The following is a 23,469-nucleotide window of genomic DNA, read 5'->3' as shown; positions in this document are numbered from 1 at the left end:
CTCCTTCTCCTTCTCCTTCTCCTTCTCCTTCTCCTTCTCCTTCTCCTCCTCCTCCTCCTCCTCCTCCTCCTCCCCCTCCCTCTCTCTCTCCCTCTCCCTCTCCCTCTCCTCTCCTCCCTGACTCTCCTACCCCTGAAACACTCCATTAAACAAAACCAGACCAGGAGATCGATGCCTGGCCACCTCCAGGCCATGGGTAAACACTTCAAACAGGAACTCTCCCATGTTTTGAGCATGGGTGGCTGCCTGCAAATTCAAACATGAAAATACTACTCAGGCACTTCCATGGCTTTCAGATGTTTTGAGAGGAAAGTGCTGCTTCTGCACAAGTTTTCCTTTTCTAACCCAAACTGGTGATGTGTTTGTAAAAGTGTGACTCTCTTGTGTCTGTGCAGGGGAGGAGCTGGATTGTGAAGAGGAGTTATGAGGATTTCAGGGTGCTGGACAAACACCTCCACCTGTGCATCTACGACCGGCGCTTCTCCCAGCTGGCAGAGCTGCCCCGCTCCGATGCCCTGAGGGACAGCCCCGAGGTAAATCACACCTCTGGAAACATCTGCAGCACTGGCAGGGCACCTCCAGTCACCCAGAGTCACTCACAGTCACCTCCAGCCACCCACAGTCCCCTATGGTCACCTCCAGCCACCTACAGTCCGCTATGGTCACCTCCAGTCACCCAAAATCACCTACAGTCACCTCCAGTCACTCACAGTCACCTCCAGTCACCCAAAATCACCTCCAGTCACCTCCAGTCACCCACAGTCACCCACAGTCACCCACAGTCACCCACAGTCACCTACAGGCACTTACCATCACCCACAGTCACCCACAGCCCCCTCCAGTCACCTACAGGCACTTATCATCACCCACAGTCACCCACAGCCCCCTCCAGTCACCTCCACTCCCCTATAGTCACCCACAGTCACCTACAGTCACCCACAGTCACCTACAGTCATCCACAGTCACCTACAGTCCCCTATAGTCACCCACAGTGAGATGGGTTGGAGATATTTTCGACTAATGGCATCAAGCTGCACCAAGATATTTGGGAAATATAGGGGATTTTAGGGTTAAGATTATAGGGATCCTGTGATTTATCTCAGTTTGTCTGGCAGAGGTTAAAGGTAGAGTAAAAAAGAACCTCCTCACCCCAGACTGTGCTGGTGGTGCTGGTTGATGGTTGGACTTGAAGATCTTGGAGGTCTTTTCCAGCCTTGGCAATTCCATGATTCCATGTAGTAGCCAACTACGAGTGCAGAGTCCTTTTAATGCAGCCCAGGTTAGATTTGAAAACTGACTCCCGGGAATAAGGTCAGTGATTTTTACCCCTGATTTCAGTGACCTGAAGGGAAATATCCTGCAAGTTCATACGAATTGGTAAAGCTGCTAAGTCTGAATGGTTGTTCAGAGTGTCAAGAAAGCAGCTGTTGGTACCTTAGATCCCAGTTCTGTCTTTGGAAACTTTGTCAGCATTCCTAGGAAATCCTGCTGTCCCAGGCTGCAGCACTGCAGGAGCAATCCCACTTGGAGTGCTAGACTTGCATTTTCAACTGAATATTCCTAAAGCTGCTTTCTAAGAGCATTTGCATCAGTGCATTATTTTTAAAAAGCTGGTTTTCCTGCATGGATAAGAGGAGTTTTCATTTCTTGACTTAATGTCTTCCCCTGGAATATGATGAGCTGGAATTCCTTCGGCTTCTTGCCTGTTGGTCATGGAAGGGTGTGTTCATGGCCAAAATAATCTCCTGGAAAGTAGCAGGTGCATCTTGGCTGTGTCCCTTCAGAGCACATGGAGGGGGAGGCAGTGCAGGGAAAGGGAAATGAGGGAAATTCAATCCAAGCACTCAAAGAATAATCTATCCAGGAACTATAAATCAGGATCTGTGTTCCTTCAGTGCTGAGCAGGGATTGCTTTGGAGCCACGCACAGGGGCTGAGACCAGTACCCCCTGGAATTCCTTGGGGTGTTTGCTGTTGGATACAGGGAGCTGATCCTGCAGCCCCATTGCTCAGAAGAGAGACACATTTCTTATTGCTTTGGCTTCACACAGCCTCTGTCTGGAAAAAATTTAAAGTTTCTAGTCTCTTAAATTCAGCAGAAGCAGCCCCATCCAGGATAATGAATTCCTGGGTTTATTTTTAATTGTGTTTTAGGCATTCCTATCTCTTATATCTTTATTTGTACAACTCATGTAATATAATTTAGAGCACGAGCCCAAAAATCTGCATTCTGTGTGTAAGCACAGGAGCTGTAAAGATGTTGAACAGCTCTGTTGCTCTGTGAAATGTAACTCTGCAGCTGTGGGGTGTCTCATCACGTATTTTTCATTTTAAACTGGCCACATTTGAGCAGATGTTTGAGGAGAACAATGTTTTAAACAGTCCTACAGACTCTGGGCTACAATAGTGCTTTATAACACTGTCACTGTGAGCCTTTGGAGAGACCTCACGAGTTTCTCTTTAATAAAAACAAGTTTACTGTTACAGAGGGGACATTGCTAAGTGTATTTTTAAACGCCTCTTCTACTGTTTGAAATATTACTCTTTGCCCAGGGGGTCAGTCTGAGTTGCCACATTCTTGAGGGTTTGCAGGAGGGTGGAAGGGTTTTGTTTCACCAGGTGGTTCTCAGGTGTGTTTGGTGGCCATAACATGGGTGTGAAATCTCTGAGGAGAAAAAAGCTTTAGATTTGAAGTATCTTGACAAGGGAAATCACAAAAATCTAAATATCTTATGAAAATAACATTATTACCTTCACAGTGAGCTGCTGCTTTCCAGCTTTTTTGTGTGATCGTTACAGCCCCGCGTGTGGCTTCACATGGCAGAGATGCATTTCCTGGCACAGGGGGATTTATTTCTATGGCAGTGGCTAATTTATGGTCTCTCCAAGTGTGAAGAAGTCTGTCCAGACTGTGCTGTACTAACAGAAGCACTGTGTGTGTGTTTGTCCCTGTCCCAGCTGGTCACCCAGATGCTCATGGCTTACCTGGCCCGGCTCTCAGCCATCGCAGGCAACAAGATCAACTGTGGGCCTGCCCTCACGTGGATGGAGGTACAGTACAAAGCTCAGGTTGTTCTTCCTTTCCTCACCACAAACCTGCTCTCTTCCAGATTAATAACCCTCCCCTATTGGTGCCACTGAAATTCCATCCTGAAAGCTTTATTCCCCCATTACCAGGTGTGTAAGGTGTGGGTGGCCACAGAAGGCAGAGAACACATGGAATCAGGTCCAATATTAAGAATATAGAGTTTTTCCCCCCCTCCTTCTTGGATTTTGTCACCCCAAACCGTATTGTTGTGCTGCTAATCACAACTACTGAGGTGGCAGCTCCAGTGAGGCACAGACTGGGGCAATGGGCTGCTGGGAACTCCCAGTGCAGGGCTCAATCTCCCAGTGCCTCACATTGTTACCTCCTTTTTGGCAAGGCACTCCTGCAAGTGTGGCGCATTTCTCGAGCCATTTGAGCTGTCTCTGTTGTGCTGTTTGCCTGCCCTCTTTCTTCTTTAATGATTTCTCCCTGTGGGAGCTGCAGCCCCAGTGGGTGCTCTGTGCCCCAGTGGGTGATCTGTGCCCTGTGGGTGCTCTGTGCCCTGTGGGTGCCAGCCCTGACAGAGCCCCCCTTGTGCCCACAGGGACACTGTTTGCATGGGGGGAGCTGCAGCTGCAGTTTTCTGGGCTAATGCCATGGGAACAATAGCCCTCACTGGGAAGGGAGGAACACTGGGACCCTGCTCAGCCTGGGGACAGACGTGTGGCTTCCCATTCCTGCACACCAGGAATAGCAGCAGCTATAATTAGACTGTTGCCATTAATTTTTAAATGGTTAGGATAAGGATTAAGTGTGTTTTCCTGCAGTTTTCCCCCATTGATATCCTCCTCCTCACCCTGAGATCCTTTGGGAGGAGAAAGTCTTGGAAAGCTGCTGAGCAAAGGGAGGAAGTTATAGAGAGAAGTGAAACTGGGGGATCTACAGCAACCCAGTGGACCTGGAGATCACAGCAAAGCTGTTGCCTGTGTAGTACAGAACACAGAATTATTGCAGAACTGACTGAGGATCCTACAGAATTTGACACAAGCACAAAAATCTGGGAATTTGGATTCCTGCAGTGAAGAGCGGGAGCGGCATGTTTTCTTTAAAAAGAGAAATAAAAGGGTGGGAGAAAATTGAAAGCAACACTAGTTTTTGGTTTGACAGCATTTCCTCCCTCAGAGCCTCTTCTTGAGCATTAATTCCACTCTGTAGAGAATTTTTGTAGCACTGTTTGAAGTACTTGAGGAAAAACAACCTGATTTGGTGCTGAAGGGAGGTGCAAACCCTGGCTGGGTGTTCCTGCTTGTGCACAGAGCTGCACAGGGCAGCGTTTTTCTGCTCGGTGGCTGGAGCCACGCGACCTTGTGCAGCCCCTGAGAGCTGTGCTGGCTGTGCTGTGCCCTCACTCCCAGCTCTCTGCTGGGGCCCCGAGCTGGGCTGTCTCTCTGCATCAGCTTGAAGCCTCTGCTGTGTCTGAGCACCAATAAAACCCCTCCTCCCTTGTCCTCAGCTGCCTCACAGTCTCTCTCTCTTGCAGATTGATAACAAGGGGAACCACCTGCTAGTCCACGAGGAATCGTCCATTAACGTTCCTGCTATTGCTGCTGCCCATGTTATTAAGAGATATATTGCTCAAGCAGCAGATGAACTGTCCTTTGAGGTAAATAAAGCACTTTTATTCCTTGTTGTCACACAGAGATGAGTGTAATGTGTTTGTGTGTGTGTGTCTGTGTTTTTGTGCCCGTCGTGAATATATCCCGACGCTTTCGGAATGTTTTGTGAGGTGAAGCTTAGAAGATTGAGTTAAATATTCGATCTGCAGTGAGTTGGAGACAGGCAGATGTTCAGTCATCTCTAAAATATAGCTTTACTTGGCATTAGTATCTTCTGGTTAAACAGCTCCTGCCAAGTCCCCTGGGCTGGTCCCTGAGCAGGAGCAGCCCCTGGAGAGTCCATGTGTTGTGTTGTGTCTCTTCAGGGGCACTGTCCATGTGTGTGTGTGGACACAAGTTTAATTACTCACTGCCCAGGTTACACAACCTCTGTTCCTCTCAGCAAGTCCGTGTCTAAAACCATTTTTAAGAGTGTCTGCTGCCATGAAAAGTAAAGAACCAGACTGGCAAAGGATTTGGCACTTGAAGGGCGGGTGATGGTCTACAACTGGTGTGAAAATCCCACATGAATCATTGAATCCCAGAATGGTTTGGGTTGGAAGGGACCTTAAAGATCATTTACTTCCAAGCCCCTGCCATGGGCAGGGACACCTTCCAATAGACCGGGTTGCTCCAAACCCCATCCAAGATCTGGAGGGTCAGACTGTGGAAGCTTTTGGCTCTCAGGCACTTGCCTGTTTGGCCCAAACAGCAGCAGTTCACACTGGGACTGCTCTGAGCAATGGTCCTGTCACTGGAGTGTGCACAGTGCTCTGCCATCAGTGTAAAGGAAAACAGAGCCCAGAGGAGTTTTGTGAGCACATTCTCGTGTGCAGCACAGGAAGGAAGAATAATAGTGATAGTCTGGTGCTGCCAGGGTTTGTTCATGTTCCAAATGGAGGCAGTTACTAGTGCAGAGCAAAGAACTGCACGGATCAGAGAGACGGGTGGGCACAGCACCCCCAGTGAGGGTCCATGGAGCACAGGAGCCATGGAGCACAGGAGCCATGGAGCACAGGAGCCATGGAGCACAGGAGCACAGGATCCATGGAGCACAGGATCCATGGAGAACAGGAGCCAGGCTGTTTGCCAGGGGCTCAGTGCTGATGAGGGCACTGAGCTGGCACTCCCTGCTGTAAATCCTGCTCTGTGCCAGGAGGCTGGAATGCAGCTGGAATGCAGCCCAGGTTATGAGGAATAGTGTGTGAGCAGGGAAACTGAGGCACGTGTGGCTTCCCGAGTGTGTGCAGAGAGAAACCTTGGCAGGACAGACATGGAACAGGAGCAGCTGTTTTACAGTGCTCTGTCCTGTTCCCTAACCCAAATCATCCCTTTCATGTTTAGGATATTCTTAATTTTCAGTGGGCAGTTGCACAAGTAGCTGATGGGATTTGCTGCCCAGGACTGAGGAACCCACCCAATGTCTCTGCTCGTGTGGTGACAGCAGCTTCCTTAGTGGAGACTTGCTTTGCTCTTGGTCCACCATTCCCTTGAGGAAATCACTTCCCTGTGTCTCTGTTATCCCTGGCTGAAAACTGGGGATGTGTTGTCTTTTCTGTAAAACACACTGAGACCCATCAGTGTCAAACATCTGGTGAAAGTTGGGCATTACTGGTCCCAGATTTTGCTCTCCCTGCCTGCAGGACTTATTTACATTCTGCCCCTTGTCATTATCTGTAATAGAGCCCCCACTCAAACCAAGCCCAGTGCAGTATTGATGACACTGATTGCCTTTGGAACCATTGTGGGATTACATTTTTATGGGAGTGAGCAAAGCTGCAGAAAACCTGTTTGGTCTCCTTGGCCATTTCCATCCTGTTGCTGTGACACCACCTCTCCTCTGCTCCCCTCCCAACCCAGACCAGCACATCTGGGGCAGTTTGGGAGCTACAAAGGCAGCTCTGGACTTTTTGCTGTGAGAGGAAACAGGAAGACACATGTCAGTGCCCACACACTCATGGATAGGGCATGGAGTAAAAATTAGTTCAGCTACTTGAGAGTATTTTCCAAAGTGTTTGACACCATCCCTATAGTTTAATCAGAACACTCCTGCACCCCTGGGCAGAGATCCTGCTGCTCTCAAGGCCCCTTTCCTTAGGAACAGCTGGAGAATCCAGTAACTCTTCCTCCTCACAGTTTGGCTTTGCAAAGGCAGATGTGCAGTTTACAGTTTCTTGCTGTGCTGGGGACTGTAGCTTTTGGGGTTGTGCTCATGGCAGGCTGTGATTGATGTTGTCGATCTTGTGCAGGTGGGAGACATCGTGTCTGTCATTGATATGCCACCAAAGGAGCTGACCTCGTGGTGGAGAGGAAAACATGGATTTCAGGTAGGCACAAGCACCAGAGATGATGATAAAACTTAAATAAAGGCGGGAAATTCAGCCGTTTGTTCCTGGAGCTGCTGTGCCTGCACAGGATTGACTGTGGGGTGAGCAGGGTGTCCTCTTTGGTGTCAGGGCACTTCCCTTCTCCCTGGGCATGGGCTGGAGACACCCAGGGACTCCATGGGAAGTTTGCTCCCTGCCTGCCATGGGAAGTAGGGCTGGCCATGGCCCTGTGATGGACAGCTGGCCTGATGTTTGTGGAAGCTGTGCTGTCCCCCTCCAAGGCAGCTGACACTGTTGTTCACATCACCCTGTTCCTTCCAGGAGCTAAAACCAGCTCAGGCAGAACGTCGAGGATTCAGAGAACTCCAGTTGACAAAACAGTGCCACTGCCTTGGACAAGCCACCCATCCAAGCTGTGCTCTCATGTCTGTGTTTGCTGGGTGGTTTAAAGATTGCTGGGCTCTGTAAATCTTCCAGCAGAGAGATTTACACTGAATTTTCAAAAGGTCCTAAACATACCTGGGAATTAGGTACCAAAACTTCTGTGTCCAAATGGCTCTGTCCTTCCAAAGAGTTTTATTCCCTAGCTTGGATTTTCTCACTGGGAAATGTAAAAGATAAAAAAGTCTCTGTTAACAAAGCAAACCCCAAAGCTGCTGCAGGTTGGGGGGTGTGACTCCTGCCATGTCTCGTGTTTCAGCTCCTTTCAGGCAGAGGGATTTTCGTCCAGCAGCTGCTGTCTGTGAGGGGGTGGAATTATGAGTTTGCTCTGGAGAGGGTCAGAATTGACCAGACACTTGTGTATTTTGGCATGGAAAGTCTTCTCAAGGTTCCTCAGCTTTTCCCTGGCAGATCTTTCTGTGCCAGGTCCAGCCTGTGGCCCGGCTGTCGGGGAGCAGTTGGATCTCCAAACACTACAAATCCCAGCTGGATGCAGTGGCAGTTAAATGATCCCATTGCTGCCTGCCCAGCCAGAGCTTTTGTTGGCTTTGGATCAGATGTGGGAGTTCAGATAACATCTCATTTGTACAATCAGAAGAGCATGGACATGTGATACCTGCTCTGAAATTAGATTTGTCTCTAGAGTTAACACATTGATATTGCTTGAACAAACTTCTGGTTTTGAACTGTGTTATGGCTTTGCTGGACTTTTGTTCTAATTTTAGAAGCCTTAAAGCTTTATTTGCTGTACTATTAAATAGAATCATAGAATGGCTTGGGTTGGAAGGGACCTTGGAGATCAGCAGTTCCAACCCCCAAATATTAATTAAGTGCTTTAGTACTGCTTGGAATGATCAGGCCTTGCCACATTTAACTTCCAAGTGAATCAGTAAAGCAAAATAAAGCTACTTTGTGATCTGGGCATGAGTGTGGACACTGCACACACTGATGGATTACCAGGGTTGGTGATAATTCCATTATTCAGTGTGAGCTCCCTGCCTGCTGTCAGCCTGGCTGCAACTGGGACTAGGGCTGAAGAGTATCACTGGTGATTAAAGACACAAAAAGCAAGGCAGCTCTTCTGCAGTGTGTCACTGCCTTGTGCCTCCCAGCTCACATCCCACTGTGCTTTCCAGCACAAAACCACATTGATGAGACTGCCTGCAAAGGATTTCTGTGTCCATGCACAGTCAGGCTCCTGACACCACAGACCTGAACAGCTGCAGAAATAGAGCACCATATTCTGGCTTAACAGAAAATTAGGTGTGTAATAATCTTGTGTCCTTAATTCCAAGCAGAAGTCTGTGCCAGTGGGATCAGGTCACCCTGAGCCTCACACTCTGTGCAGATGCAGCTCTGGGTTTGTGGCTCTCGGGGTGTTTCCCAAATGCAGACAGTGGAGTTGTGTTGGAAGGAGTTGCTGGTGGGGGAACAGCCCATTGTCATGTTCCTGCTCCTGCTGGAGCAGAGCAGCTCAGTGAGTGCTGATTAAAGCCATCCCTTCACACACAGGAGCTCCCCTGCACAGGGGCATCTTCCCTGGGAACTGCCAGGGTTTGGCCATTTCCCTGAAATGCAGTTCCCAGCTTTTCCTGGCCAGGAAGCACCATCAGCTCCCCAGAGATGCAGATTCTGACTCCGTACAAAGACACAGAGGGGTTTTAACCTGTGTCATGTTTAAGACCCATAAGCTGTGAGTGTCCATAAAAGGTACATTTCCTGAGCTAATGGAGCTCTTTGACCTCAATAACAGTGAGAAGAGAGTTCAGAGAAAGGAAATTCATATCTGGTGTTGCTACACCAGACCTAGAGATGTAGCAGTGCAGAAGTGCCCTGGATGAAGAGTGTGGAGGGAAAGAGTGTTGTTATAGTACTTGGTGTAAGTACTTTATGACAGGCAAACAGTTCTGTTCCTGTTTAGGAACACTGTAAAAGTGATAGCAATCTGTTGAGCCAGTCATTTGAATTGATCTAATAAATCACCAAAGCCTGTCCTGCCAGATAATTGTGATTCTGAGGGCAGATAAAAGGACAAAGTCCTGACACCAAATATTTGGACAATTTGTTCATGTTATTTCTCAGGTTTTTGCTCTGTGCTAGGGAAGGAGCAGTGTTTTATCAAACCCACCACAGCTTCCATCATCAATCATGTCTTGATAGGAGGAGAGCAAGAAGAGGATAAAAAATCCTGTTTCACTGAACAGGGGAAAAAAATCATGTCTTGACTTGAAAGGACTCCCCTGGTTTTGTGCATTTGGAGCAGCTGTGGGTTGTGCCTGCCCGGGCAGGAGCACAGTCAGTCCTGGGCAGGGGATGAGAACAGGAGGGCTGTGGGGAGGGGCTGGAGGCAGGTCAGTGGAAGGCAGGTGTGACAGCCTGTGTGAGCTGCAGTGGATCCCTAGGGGGGTCAGTGTGTTCCTGCCAGGCACAGCTGTCCCTTGGGAATGACTCACCATTCCTGTTGTCCATAGATTTCCATGGTACAGTGCCTTTCTCCCCTGCCTGAGCTCACGACTGCACTGCAACACTTAATCCTGTGCAAAACAACCCACCAGGCTTCGTATCATCTTCTCTGGTTAAAGCAAAATGATTTTAAAGACATTTTTCCTCAAGCCTTTTTTCTCTTCAGATGCTCTGAGTGTGAGTCACTGCTTTCTTTGTAAGATTGTTCCCTAAATTACAGCCACCTCCACATTAACAGCCTTCCAGCCTTCTTTGTTCTCCTCTGCCTTTGCTTCTTGCTTTGTCTTTTCCATCAGTGACTCCGTGTTAGCTGAATCATCAGGGACAGGCCCTTGTTTGATGCACAAGTGCCTGTGGATGTTCTGAGTCATTCTGGTTTTTGGGAATGGTTTCATGAGGGGCAGAGCTGCCCCACAGCAACCTGTGAGGTGACAAAACCAGTGTGTGCAACTGGAGGAGGACTGGGCTGCTTTTAATCAGGATTGCAGGAGCTTGAGGGGCTGTGGGGCTGCAGGGCTCTGCTTCCACAGAATCCAGAATGCTTGGCTTGGAAGGGACCTAGGATTGTCTAGTTCTGACACCCTCCCACTGTCCCAGGTTGCTCCAAGCCCCGTCCAACCTGGCTTTGGACACTTCCAGGGATCCAGGGGCAGCCACAGCTTCTCTGGGCAACCTGTGCCAGGGCCTCCCCACCCTCCCAGGGAAGGGTTTCTTCCCCATATCCCACCTAACCCTTCCCTCTGGCAGTGGGAAGCCATTCCCCCTTGTCCTGCCACTCCAGGCCTTGTCCCAAGTCCCTCTCCAGCACTGGTTTCCCAAAGTACAGGTTGCACACCAGGCAGGAATGGATCATTGGCAGCTCTCACCCCACACAGATTTTATTTGTTTGTGAAGGAAAGAATTTGGAAGAGTTTTTTGGCCAAGGTGTTCATCTCTCTTTAACCAGGGCTCCCATTCCTCCTGTCACTGCTGTCCCTGAAGTGGCAGAACCTTGGCAGGGGCTGCTTTGGGATGAGGGGGGTTTGTCCTGCTCTCTGTGGAGTCACTTGGCAAACAAAGCAGTGAAGATTCTGCTCAGGAAGGCCAAACAGCTGATAAAAAGTTAAGGGTAAAACCTAACCCTATTAAGTTTTGCTTGGCTTTCATTATTTAAAAGGAGAAGAGGAAACTTTGACTGAAATTTAAACCACACTTTACATTTTGTCAAAACAAAAAAAAACCCCACAACCAAAATATCTCAAACAATGTTTGGTTTGCCATTTATATTGCTGCTGCTTTCTCACTTACTTAAATTCCCTCCTCACACGCTGAAAATTATTACTGTTAAATTATTGTTATACTGGAAAATTATTCCTGGCTTTTCCCCTTAAAGCCTCGTGTAACTTCCAGTTTTAGCAGCCACTGGCATGAAAGTGAAAAATAAATCTGTATTAGCAATTGCAGAACTGTTTGCACCCCCAGCCTGTGCCTTCCCCCTCTGGTTAAGGTGTGTTGTGATTCTTTTAACCTTTAGATGACCTTGTATTTATCTAAATTTGTACTCCTCTGGCTATTAATTTTCGGACGTTGCCAAATCCTTTAATCCTGGCTCAAGCTCTAGTGGTGCCTTGCTACATCTGTTGAGATTAACTCTTGGACTAAACTCATTTATTTATACAAAATCATGGAAAACTTTCCATGGGAGGAAAAGCATCTTTTAATTGGGTGGGAATGAGGCACAAGCTGTGGGTTGTGACCCCGGTGATGATCTCTGGGGGATCTTGAGATATAAGTTGGAATAAATAAGTCAGAAAATGTAATTCATTGGACTGTGAGCAGTGAGGTAACACCAGGGAGCTTGTCAACACTAACACATGTGAAAATTCTTTTTCCCTAAAAATCCATTGTCATTATTAGTGTGAACATGGCAAAAGTGCTACATTGAGAGCAGGTATAATGTTTGATTTGGGTTCTGAGCTGTCTAGGAGCAGTGACATAACCATGCAGGGTCTTTCATTTCTGAATTCCTGTTCAGTGTATTGGATAGTCCATCCAGAAACAGGAGGAATATTATGTTAACAGTCAAAGGAAATGAGTTTTGATTGCAGTGTGGGATCTGGGGTTGGATTTACATCCACACTTAGATGATTAATGGAAGGTTGGGGGCCCAGTGCTTCAGGTTTCTTTACACATCAGGCCCAAACATTGTGGTCAATTATAAAAGTTCTCAGAGCATTGGAAATGGAAAGAAAGTTCATCCCTTCAGCTGTGGAGCCTCCCAGATGATCGTTTGTGTGGTGGGCTGAGACTTTCCCTGGATGTGTGTATTTTTCCTAATTTAAAAGTTGTCTCATGTATCTCTTGCATGGGAAATGTCCAACAGAGACTCTCAGGATTGAAGTTGGGGATGTTCAGCCTGGAGAAGAAAAGGTTGTGTGGAGAACTCAGAGCACCTTCCAAGTGTCTCAATGGGCTCCAGGGGAGCTGGAGAGGGAATGTTTTCCAGGAACTGTAGTGACAGGAGGAGGGAGGATGGGTTCAAACTGACAGAGGGGAAATTTAGCTTAGATATACAGAAGAAATCCTTCCCTGGGAGGATGGGGAGGCCCTGGCACAGGTTGCCCAGAGAAGCTGTGACTGCCCCTGGATCCCTGGAAGTGTCCAAGGCCAGGTTGGATGGGGCTTGGAGCAACCTGGGCTGGTGGAAGGTGTCCCTGCCCATGGCAGGGGGTGGCACTGGAGGAGCTTTAAGGTCCCTTCCAACAAAACCGTTTTATGATTCTGTGATTTAAAGCCCTGAATATTTTGTTTAAATCCCAGCGCTTCTGTGTCTGTCCCACTCAGCCTGTTCCTCAACAGCTCCCAGCAGAGCAGGATCCCTGAGCTGCCTGAGGAAGGGCCTTGTTTATGCTGGTTTTCTTGTCCTATTGCTACCTATAAACTGCCCAAAAATCAGCACTATGGCATATAATTCCAGGATACCATCTCCTGGCAAAGCTGGCACACCCAGCTGAGGGAGTGGGTGCAGCCACACCTTGTGTAGGGTTTGGGATGGGCTCTGAGAGTCACTTGGGCAGAAATGTGATGCCCAGGCCAGTCCCAGGAGCCAGAGCTGAGGGCAGGGAGACCTGCTGGCCCAGTGCTGCTGTTCCAGGGGCTGTTCCTGAGCTCCCAGAGTCTTCCCAACAAGCACATTCCAAGTGTGTAACATGAAGTGTGATGGGTGACAGTTTGTCCTGTACTTGGTTAAAACTCTGCCCTGCTGGATTTGGGGGTGTGGGAAGGGCAGTTATCTGCTGGTACTATTAACTGCTGCTTCCCTTAGGGAATCTGGAATAGTTCCAGTCTGGAATGTTTACCAGGACACCCCACACATGACACTGCCACTGAATTGCTGGGAGGTTTATGGGGGAAAATCAACTTGGCATAGGAAGGAGATGAATTTTTTTTCCTCAGAGACAAAAGGGAGTTGTGTAAGATGAATAAATAGAGGAGGAACTGTGTGCCAGGCCTGGTGCTGACTGCCTTGTGCCTCCAGTGGATTTCATGGATGTGGGTACATGACTGGCAGCATCGAGGCCCATCCACTGGCTCTTTGCCACATGTTCCTGTGGCTTTGGACCAAACTGTGGCTGCCTGCAGTGACTTGGTGCTTCCAGCTGTCCCATCCTGCCCCTGCCTTGGATGAGGTGCCTGGGGAGGGGGTGGTGCTGGAGTTCTGTGCCACAGCACAGGAGCTGTGCTGGGGGAGGAGGTGGGATGTGACAGGGAAATAGGTCTGGAAATATGAAACCAAGGGTAAAGGTTTCCAAAGCTTTGCTCTGGTCTGACTTTCACCTGGGATGGGAGTAAGGAGGAAGATGCTGTGAAACAGAAATGCTGAGAAGTGGAAAACTCCTCTCTGGTGACAGCTCAGCCTGGATCCTTAACCAGAGAAAGGGAGATAATGCCACTGCTCCCCAGATACAGCAACCCAGGGGTGGCCTGGGAATGTCTGCAGGCACATCCCATTCCAACACCAGGATCCTTCCCATACCCTTTCACCCCGCTCTGGTTTAGAGACATTGTGCAGCATTTCTGCCTTAGAGGGGATTCAGGGAGAAATCACAGAATGGTGGAATATGTAGAGTTGGAAGGGACCATCAGGATCATTGGGTCCAACTCCTGGCCCTGCACAGGACTCCCCAGGAATCCCACCCTGGGATTTCCATATCTTTCTCCCAAAAAGCAGTTCCTGTACTCGAGAGTAGGGCATGAGCTGCTTGTTAAAGGACAGGGCAGGAACTCTGCAAAGTCCCATTTCCAGTGAGTCGGTGCCAGGACCTTGCTGTGCCCTGGGCACTCAGGTTCCTCCTGTCACAGGAGAAGCTGCACTCAAAGGTTGGCAGATTTTTTTTTCCCCAGGGTGGGGCCTGGCTTTTGAAGCATCTTCAGATGTTTCCTAAGGGCAATTCTGCAATATTCTGTGTGTTCCAGTTTGCTGAGCAGATCCACAGCTAGTTCAGAGGGTTCAGCAGTTTGCAGGGGGGCGTTGGAGCTGTTTTCCCAGTTGCCAGTAATGGATATGGATGGGTGGCACTGTTCTCCCTTCTCCTTCACTGGGGGAAACTGAGGCACAAGAGTTGCACTGTCCATGATCCAAAGCAGATCCAAGAGCACACCAGGAGTCCTGGCTCGTGGTAGAGATTTCTTTGCTGCATCCTGCTCTCCTCTAAATATTTTATTTCCACTCAGATCACTGGATTCCTACAAACAGAACTCATTTCACTCCATGTATATTTTATTAAACTTGTTCTCAGTTCTAGGATTGAATTGAATTCAATTGCACTAAACCCTCACTGAACTTCTTTAGCAAGTTTTTAAATGTGCTCCATTTGAACACTTCCCTTGTTACCCACACTCAGCAGGTCAGGCAGTGAGGCAAGGACACAGCAGAGCTTTGTGTCTTCAGAGTGCCTTCTCCTGACCTAGCAAATAAGAAAGTTCCTTTTTTTCTGTAATGGGACCACACAATGCAAATACATTGGTCCATATTTGATTTCAGTTTTCTAAGGGGATAAAATGTTAAAGTGCTTGTGAGTGTTGTGTTTTGGCAGTGAAAAAGGTCAGGTGTCAGTGAGGTTTGAGTAGAGATAACTGAGGTGATGCTGAGAGCTGACACATCTTGTTCTCTCATTAAATTTCTGTCAGAGACCTCCAGCAAACCCAGCTAAAGCCTCTCTGTCTCTGAGTTCCACTCGAGATCTAAGGGGGTGTAGACACTTGTTGCAAGTTGAATATCTCTGTCCTATGTACAAGCTGAGAAACCAAACTTATAAAATCATATTTTACAGGACTAATGATTTGGTTTGTAGAACTTTTGGCTTTTTTTGATAAATACTAAATAACTGTGATAACTAATTTGAGAAGTTATTTCTCTCATGCTGGTCATTTGATGATGGATAATGTCATGGGGCATCAGGCCAGGGGAGTTCAGGGGACATATTTAATTAGCAGTTGCTGGTTGAACAGTTCAGATCATACACCCAATGTTCTGCCTGCTTGTGTTTCCCCACAGGTTGGATTTTTCCCCAGTGAGTGTGTTGAACTCATTAACGACAAAGTTCCTCAGTCCGTGACCAACTCGGTGCCCAAACCAGGTATGAAATCTCCTTTCTGGCTGCAGGGACCTGACAGGAGCTGTCTTTGTGCTGTTCATGTCCAATATCTCATGTGTGCTGATCACCCTCCACAGTGCCATGTGCCCTGTGTTGGTCACCCACATTTTCTCTCCACTGTTAAATGTCTTTCCCTTGTTGTGTAAACTCACATCAACGTCCCTCTCCTGCCTGACTTGAGAGATTTTAAGCTTGTAAAGAATTTAAGATACTTTGAGCAATCTGTAACTGGGATTTCAGTTCTGGTGTGCAGAGACTGTTGCATGTCAGGGTTTTTTTTTGTTCAGAACATACAGGAACAGAATGTTTTTGCTGACTGAGATGGGATAGATTAACTTGGTACTGGAAGGTTCTTTGTGTTTGAGGATTGATGGAGAAAGTTGGATATAACAGAACTTGGAATGCTGATTGCTGTGCTCTGGCTGTGTGGCTCCATCTCCTTCCCCCTGCCTTCTGGACAGTTCTGTGTGAAATACAGGCAAGTTAATCCCAAGCTCTGCTGAGGAAAGGAATAATGAATAGAGAATGAGATTTTGGATCTGATTTTACTGTCAACCTTCCCATGCTTCCAGTATGCACTGGAAGGGATCACACTTAGTTGTGCTGGCCTGAGATCTCTGCAGAAATTACTGGAGGTGAAGCTTTTGTTTAATTCTGAAATTTCTAAATCTATATATTATTATAGATAAAGATATTTCTGTATATCTTTTGTATCAAGAGAAGCAGTTTGAATTTGCAGATCTTTCTTAAAATGTTATTCAGCTGTCAAGTTGAGTTGGTGTTGAACTGGTGTTCTTTTCATTCCTCTTCTCTATTTCAGTGGTGTTCCTTATCTTAGAAGATTGCTGACTTGATATTTGAAGACAAATAGATGCAATTCAGAAGTGTGACTTTTTCTAAGGGAAATAAATGCATTTTGTCAGATCAAAGCTTGGGAGTTTGGGTCCAGTGGTGGAAAGTCGTGGTCCTGAGCTGTGTGTGCTCTGGAGAGCTGGCACTTCAGGGCAATGGTGTTCCCAGCCACTGGCACCTCCAGCCTGTGTATTCCTGGGAATGTGCAGATGCATTTGCTGCAGTCAGTGGCACAGGGATCCCTGGCTGCAGCAGCTGGGCATTCCCTGGATCCAGGATCTGCCTTCCAGGCAGGGCAACTTTAGGCCCAACCCTAGAGCAGGCAGGGGCAACTTCAAATGTAAAATAACCACAGGCCAGGCCAGTGGATCCAACCATAAGCAAGGGTTTATTTCTAAACCTGGCTCAGGCAGTGGATGAGCTGGAGCTGCTGGGGAGCAGTGTCTGCTCTGCGCTGCTGGGGAGCAGTGTCTGCTCTGCCCTGCTGGGAGATGATGGAGCTGCACATGCACAGATCCCCTCTGGCTCCAACAACCTCCTCCCTCAGCCTGGGAGATGTTTGGTGTAAAGTTGTCCCCAAGAGCCCAGGTCCTGTTCAAAGTCCTGAGCTGAGAGATGCTGCCCAGCCTGAGGCTGCCCTGCTGCCCTGGGGCTCTCTGGGGGTGCAATTAAAGGCTCCTCAGGAGAGCACTAATGAGCTTCCAGACGTGAGGAATGCTGGAGTGATGGTGCAGCTCCTTCTGTGATCCTGGCCTGCCCCTGCTCTGCACACAGACTCCTGGTAGGACCTTTTTGATGCTTTTCCTCCTGGAAATTAACAGCTCTTGGGTGGGGGAGAAGGAGTCTGGAGATTCTTCCTGGAATGCTGCAGAAGCTGGTGGGAGCAAGAAGGAGTCAGGGAGGAGGTTCCCATGGTTAAGGCTCGTTGGATGTGGTGCTGGAGACTCGAGAAATTCTCTGCCTGGAGGGAAAGTGCTTGTGAAATCCAGGAGGGTGAGAGGATGGAGGGGAGGAAGGAGCTCCAGCTCCTGGGCTGTCATGTGCCAGCACAGCCCAGGAAGGTGACACGGGGCAGGAATGAGGTGCTGGAGCACCCTGGGTGGCTTCAGGAGCACTGCTGCCAAATGGGAAGGTGGATCTTCCCAAGGGCATCCTCCAGAGCCTCACCAGGAATGGCATTGCCATTCCAATATCCATGGCATAATAATATCCAATATTCATGGGATACTGCACTTCCCTCACCCATATTCCATGCATTTCGTGTGTTCTAATCCATGGCTTAAACACACAGGGGGTTTCTCATACACTTAAATATCCCCATCAGTTATTTCCCCTCTTTACCTCTGTTTAAAATACCAGATTGACTTTTCCCAAGGATCAGAGACTTCCCTACAAGTCTCACTTGGAGCTGTTGTCCTCACTTGACATTTGCAGGGTTATTTCATCTTGAATTAATGGGAAATTTTAGATCTGGCCTTGATAAGCCCTACTTATAACAGGCCAACTTTATTTTCTTTAATCCAAATATGATGTGCAGAGCATCCAGGACACTGTATCTGCAGAGTGAAGCTCTTTGCCACTAAGGAATTTCCAAACACATGTTGGTTGATTGTCCCTGGATCTGGCTGGGCTGAGGAACCTGATGAAAAGCAGATGGAAGAACTTCCTGCCCTGGGTTTCTATTATTATTTCTAATTAGAGGGTTTGATGTGCACAAGTGGTGGGGACAGCATTTTAATAGAGCCATGAAATATTGCAGTGGGCTCTAATGCAGTTCAGATGGGAATGGAACACAGGGAATGGGAGAGGAGGGTTGGGATTGAGGGCAGACTCTGCTTTTAAACACTGTTTTCACTGCCTGTGGAAGGATGTGCTTCCACCAGGGGTGGTGCAGCCAGGGCTGAGACAAGGGAGAGAAAATGGACCATGCAGGAAAATGTTATTCAATTCTGAACAGTCAAAATAATAAGAAAGGATATTGGTTTTGCCTTGAGTCAACCATGAAATGTATTTAACAATGAAGTTTGGATTCAGGAGGTGCTGGAAGGTACCTGTTGAGTGGTATTTGCCCCCCTGTATTGGGCTGAGCCTGTGCCCTTGTTTTATTCATGTTCAGTCCTGTAAGAAAATGCTATTTTTCCAGTTGGGATGCAAACTGTCTTCCTGATTCTTTCTATTTATGTAAAAACCCCTGTAAAGATCCAGTAAGGTTCTGTGGGCTTATCAAACCCCACATTTACTGAGCACTTTCCTTTTTTCTGAATTGTTCCACTATTTTTACTCAGATACAATACTGCAATGATAACTTCTCAGCCTAAATTGTTATATTGAGTCCATAGCTAATATGTCCTAGCTGATACTGTCAATTTAGCTGACTTTCAGTGCCACAATAGATGGAATCAGCTCGCGTTTAGGAAGATCTTTAGAGATCCAGGATAAAGGTTGCATTTGAATTTTAGATATTTGGTGAGAAATGAATCTTTAAAATATTCATTGTGCTGCTCAGAAGGAAAAATGGGAATAGCTGCTCTGTTTGTTCCTTCGAAGTGAATGTTTGGGCATTGCCTGTAGGTTCTGGCTGGGTTGACTCTTCCCATTCCCTTCTGTCCATCTCTGCTTGGTGTTTTTTTGGGAACAGTGTGTTTCTGTCTGTGTGTTCACATTGTCCCCACTCATCCTCTTGGCACAGGCAGCAATCCTCAGCTCTGTCCCAGTCTGTCCTTTCTCCTAATTCTGGGTATTGGTAGTTTAACAGCATTTCACCCCCATCTCACCCTCCCCTCACTTTGTTTCCTGTTTTGTCCTAACAAGCAGCGTCTTGCTGGGACCAAACTTCCTGCAGGGGCCTTGGGGGGGTCGTTTGGGGGAGGTTCTGGACACAGTTCTTGCTGGGGAGCAGCTGATTTCAGTGGGGAAACCCAGAATAAAGCTGCACTTTGCACTGGGGCTCTCAGAGCTGAAGGGAAGAAATGGGGGAGAAGGAGGTAATATTTCACTTTTTTCGCCCTCTGCCCCCAAAAAATCAGCATTTTTAAAGCTTCAGGGGTCCTTCTCACCAGTTCCTCAGGCTCCTTTAGGACGAAGAATGAATAACCCAGCAGCTCTGCCAACTTTATGGAGGAGTTTACAGATTCCTCATCCTCTCATTTAATTTAGGTTTAACAGGTAAAGACACTCGTACAATGCAGGACTAAGGACACAGTAAAGGGGACCTGTCAGTATTACAAGCTGCTATAAATGACTAATTTTCTTTTTTAAAACATCAATAACAGATTTATCCAGGTCAGCACACCCAGCACAAATAATCCACTGAACTTCAGGAGAACTGAAATTTAGATCTGGCTCAGCAACAGGCTCTGTCCTGACCTGCTGCAGACTCTGGGCAGTGCTGAATGAATTCATTTTAACTGCAAAAATGCAAATTGAGTTACATTCACTATGTTAGAGCTGTTGGAATCAAAACAGGCTCCTCAGAGCCTGGCTGTGGATTAACAACCAGGATAAAAAACCAGGATAAAAAAGATTGTGATCGGTTTTTTATTTTAATAAAAATCAGGAAGAAGAAGAAGGTGCAAATAAAACTTAAATTCTGCCTGGGTTGAACAGCCATTTGACACCAATGAGAGCATCATGTCTTAATTAGTGCTTTTATAAGGAAAATATGGGAAGTTAAATGGACATAATTAGTACCAGCCTTGTTAATCTGATGTAAACAAACCAGTTGTTTGGTGTTCATGCAACTGTCTCATTAAAACTGAATCGAGTGCAAATTTATTGAGCCAGGACAGGCATCCATGTCCAGCAGGGAAACAGGGGGAATGAGCTCAGGGCTGCCAGGAGACACAGACTGTGCTTCCAGGGCTGCCAGAGCTCAGCACCAATCCTGCAGGAATCCTGGTCCCTGCCAGAGCTCAGCACCAATCCTGCAGGAATCCTGGTGCTTGGCAGAGCTCAGCACCAATCCTGCAGGAATCCTGCTCCCTGGCAGAGCTCAGCACCAATCCTGCAGGAATCCTGGTCCCTGGCAGAGCTCAGCACCAATCCTACAGGAATCCTGGTCCCTGGCAGAGCTCAGCACCAATCCTGCAGGAATCCTGCTCCCTGTGCTCCTGCAGGGCTGGAAAAATTCTGAGATGTCTCAAGATAATTTCAGGTATCTCAGGGAAAAATTCTGAGATGATTATTCCTCTTTTTGCATTGGATGAAGAGCAAGAAAAAGCAGCTGTTTGCTTGAGCACCATTAGAAGTGGAGGAAAATTCAATATCTAGCAAAGCCTGGGCAGGGATGGGCCTTGTGCTGAGAGGTCAAACGTGCAAAATGTTTGGTTTTTTTCAAGCTGGGCCATGCTGGGTGGGAATTCCTGGATCCTGATGAATTCCCAAAGAGTTTAGGGAATAAAACCCCAACCAACTTGAAGGATTGGGTCCATGGTTGTACCGTGTATAGCCCAGCTGAGCTTTGTATGAAATGAGCCCATTTTTACTGGGGGGTGTTTCAACCAACTGTTTTTGGTTTGTTGGTTTTTTCCCCGTGTTTAATGATCCCTTCCCAGTCTCCCCAGCCCGTGGAGCCCGTCCAGCATCCTGGAGCTCCTTCCCCCCTTGTATGTTTTTATTGACTCCTTTTTCCCTCTTTCATTCTTTCCCATTTTCTCTGTGTCTCCTTTTTTTCCCCTTTCTTTTTCTTCTGTACATTCAGGTCAGTAGCACTGATGCCCTGAAGGATATTAGGGAAACCCAAACAACCCTTTATTCTAAGCTTTTTAAAGGCTCTTTGGACTTAAAATAATACAGCAGGGAAACAGCAAAGCTGATTTTAACTCTTTTCTGGAGGTCAGAGAATCATTTTGAATCCATAAAAAGATTGAAAAGATTAAAAAGAAAGAATTTAAGTGCCAAGCAACTAAATATGAATGTCAGTGTGAAAGAAAGAGAAGGTAAAAATGGGTGATGGAGTGGATTTAAACGTGGCTTTCAGTGTTTGTGAGACATGACAGTTTTCAGAAGCCAAGATTCCTTTTTCTTTTTGAAGATCAGGGAATGCTGTTTGTGCTCAGATCTCTCAATGCCCCAAGTGAACTATTAAGTGGATTATTTATCCCGAGTCCTGCTTTATGTTGCCGTGGTCCTTTTTAGATCCTACTGGTGCTGCTCTGACCCTCCCAGCAGAGCCTGATGTCAATAAAACCCGGGGCTGCTTCTGGAGATTTATCAGTTTTTGCAGTAAAGGCCTCATTTCCACAAATCAGCCCCCCTGGGATGGTGTTTGGATTCCATAAATGAGTCTTAAAACTGGATATGCAAATCTGTACATAGATATATTGTAACATATATAATATTCATGTGCATATATATTTTTTGCCCAAGCACATCCCCACCTCCAGCCTGTTGCATAGAGACTGTGCTGATACCCCTGTAACGTGGGAAATGGGGATGTGCTTCCCATTCCCAATGCTTCCTCCAGGAGAAGAATGTTTTTTGGCAGCAAACTTGTTTCTGGTGTGAGGACTCAAGTTCCTGAGCGTGTGCCAAGATTATCAGATGCCTCTGGCCAGAAAGGGAGAGGGATCCGGGAGGGAAAACAGCATTTGAGTGTCAGATGTATCATGGACAGTGAGGCTTCTTCCTCTGCACATTCCCAAACCAACAAGAGCCAGGGAATATTTAAACTGGGATGGAGTTTTTTAAGAATAAAGGTAAAACTTTATTGTTATGACTGGCCATATCCAGTGATAAATAAATAACCTGCCACAAAGTTTGAGAGGAATCAGAATAGCAAATTCTTGTAAGATCCAAGAAGTTTCCCTTGGACACACGGGTATGGAGAAAAGATTTTCCTGATTTTTTTTCCCACTCCTATAATCGAGGTTCTTGAGTCCATGAGCCCTTCAAAGATGCAATTCCTGCTAAGGATCACAGCAGTTAAATTCAGGTAACACAGGCAGGGTTTAGGCCTGTCTTTTTTTTCAGGCAGAGTTTAAGCCTGTCTGTCTTTTAGGCAGGGTTTTAGCCTGTCTGTTTTTTCAGGCAGGCTTTTTTTTCCAGGTTTTTAACATGAAAACAAGGCATGGCCACATTTCTGGTTGCTTAATGCAACCTGAGGGGTCAGAGCTCACCCCCCTCCCCTCAGAGCTGTTTGTGAGAAGGAAGATTTCGACACCAGAGCAGAGCTCTGATATTTCTGCTCAGAGGTACAAGGCCTGTTAGTGGTTCTGCTTGTTTTTCCTGGGAAATTAATTCCTTTTGACAGCCATGGCCCTTTGTGAGTCATGGAATTGCCACAGAGATTAGAAACTTGGCTGGGGCTGCTCCCAGAGCACCACTGAGAGCTCAGGAGCCACATCCTGCCATCCCTGAGCTGTGCTCTGCACTGTGCTTGCTGTTCATAACATCCCTGTGTACCAAGAGCGTGGTTCTGCTCCCAGGGATTTATCCAGGATTTCATACATCCAGGTATTTTTGAAGTGTGGAAGCTCTGGGATCCTGTTCAGGCTTTGCTGGTGGAGGGGGAAGTTCCTTTCTGGGTTCCTGAGGAAGTTTTTAGACACTGAAGTTCTTTTTTGGCCCTTGGCTTCCCCAGGTAAATGAGCTGAGCTCTGGATAGGGAGGCAAGGGCTGGAACAGGGTTTGTGAGTGGGACAAAGTGCCCTTGACAACAAACTCGAGGTCCTTGGTCTCCCAAGCACCCCAAAGGCCATTCCTGGTCAAGCTGTGCTTTTAAAATCACTGATTCTTCCACTAGCATTTGCCACCCTAAACTGACATCCTTTTTATATCATTTTTTAACTTTTTACAGTGAAAACTCTCTTGAGAGTGTTCACCCAATCCCAGAATCCCAGACTTCTCTGAGCTGGGAGGGATCTTAAAGATCATCTCGTTCCGCCCCCTGCCATGGGACTGGAATTGGGAATTAACCTGGATACACTGTGGTCACACCTGAGCCAGCTCCAAGCCCAGCTCTTCAGGCATCCACCTTCCTCCTCAGCAGCTCCAGTTTCTGGGGATTTGGGGGCTCACTGTCCTCATTTCAGCTCAGATTTGGGGCTCACTCAGCTCATTTCAGCTCAG

At 47.3% G+C, this 23,469-nt stretch overlaps 1 protein-coding gene across 3 annotated transcripts in view; it reads left to right on the top strand.

The window, feature by feature from the left end:
* ARHGAP32 (Rho GTPase activating protein 32) overlaps nucleotides 1–23,469 on the top strand; it is a 251,725-nt gene that overhangs the window by 170,206 nt on the left and 58,050 nt on the right. For all 3 annotated transcript variants that reach the window (XM_027699266.1, XM_027699267.1, XM_027699269.1), the window contains 5 exons: nucleotides 396–533; nucleotides 2,958–3,050; nucleotides 4,568–4,690; nucleotides 6,932–7,009; nucleotides 15,450–15,531. In XM_027699266.1, coding sequence (XP_027555067.1) covers nucleotides 396–533; nucleotides 2,958–3,050; nucleotides 4,568–4,690; nucleotides 6,932–7,009; nucleotides 15,450–15,531 — 514 coding nt within the window. The remainder of the gene's footprint in view (nucleotides 1–395; nucleotides 534–2,957; nucleotides 3,051–4,567; nucleotides 4,691–6,931; nucleotides 7,010–15,449; nucleotides 15,532–23,469) is intronic.

The sequence above is a fragment of the Neopelma chrysocephalum genome, unplaced genomic scaffold (assembly GCF_003984885.1).
Source record: "Neopelma chrysocephalum unplaced genomic scaffold, ASM398488v2 Primary Assembly neopelma1_138, whole genome shotgun sequence".
In the NCBI taxonomy this organism is placed as follows: domain Eukaryota; kingdom Metazoa; phylum Chordata; class Aves; order Passeriformes; family Pipridae; genus Neopelma; species Neopelma chrysocephalum.
This window is presented reverse-complemented; position numbering and strand designations above follow the sequence as displayed.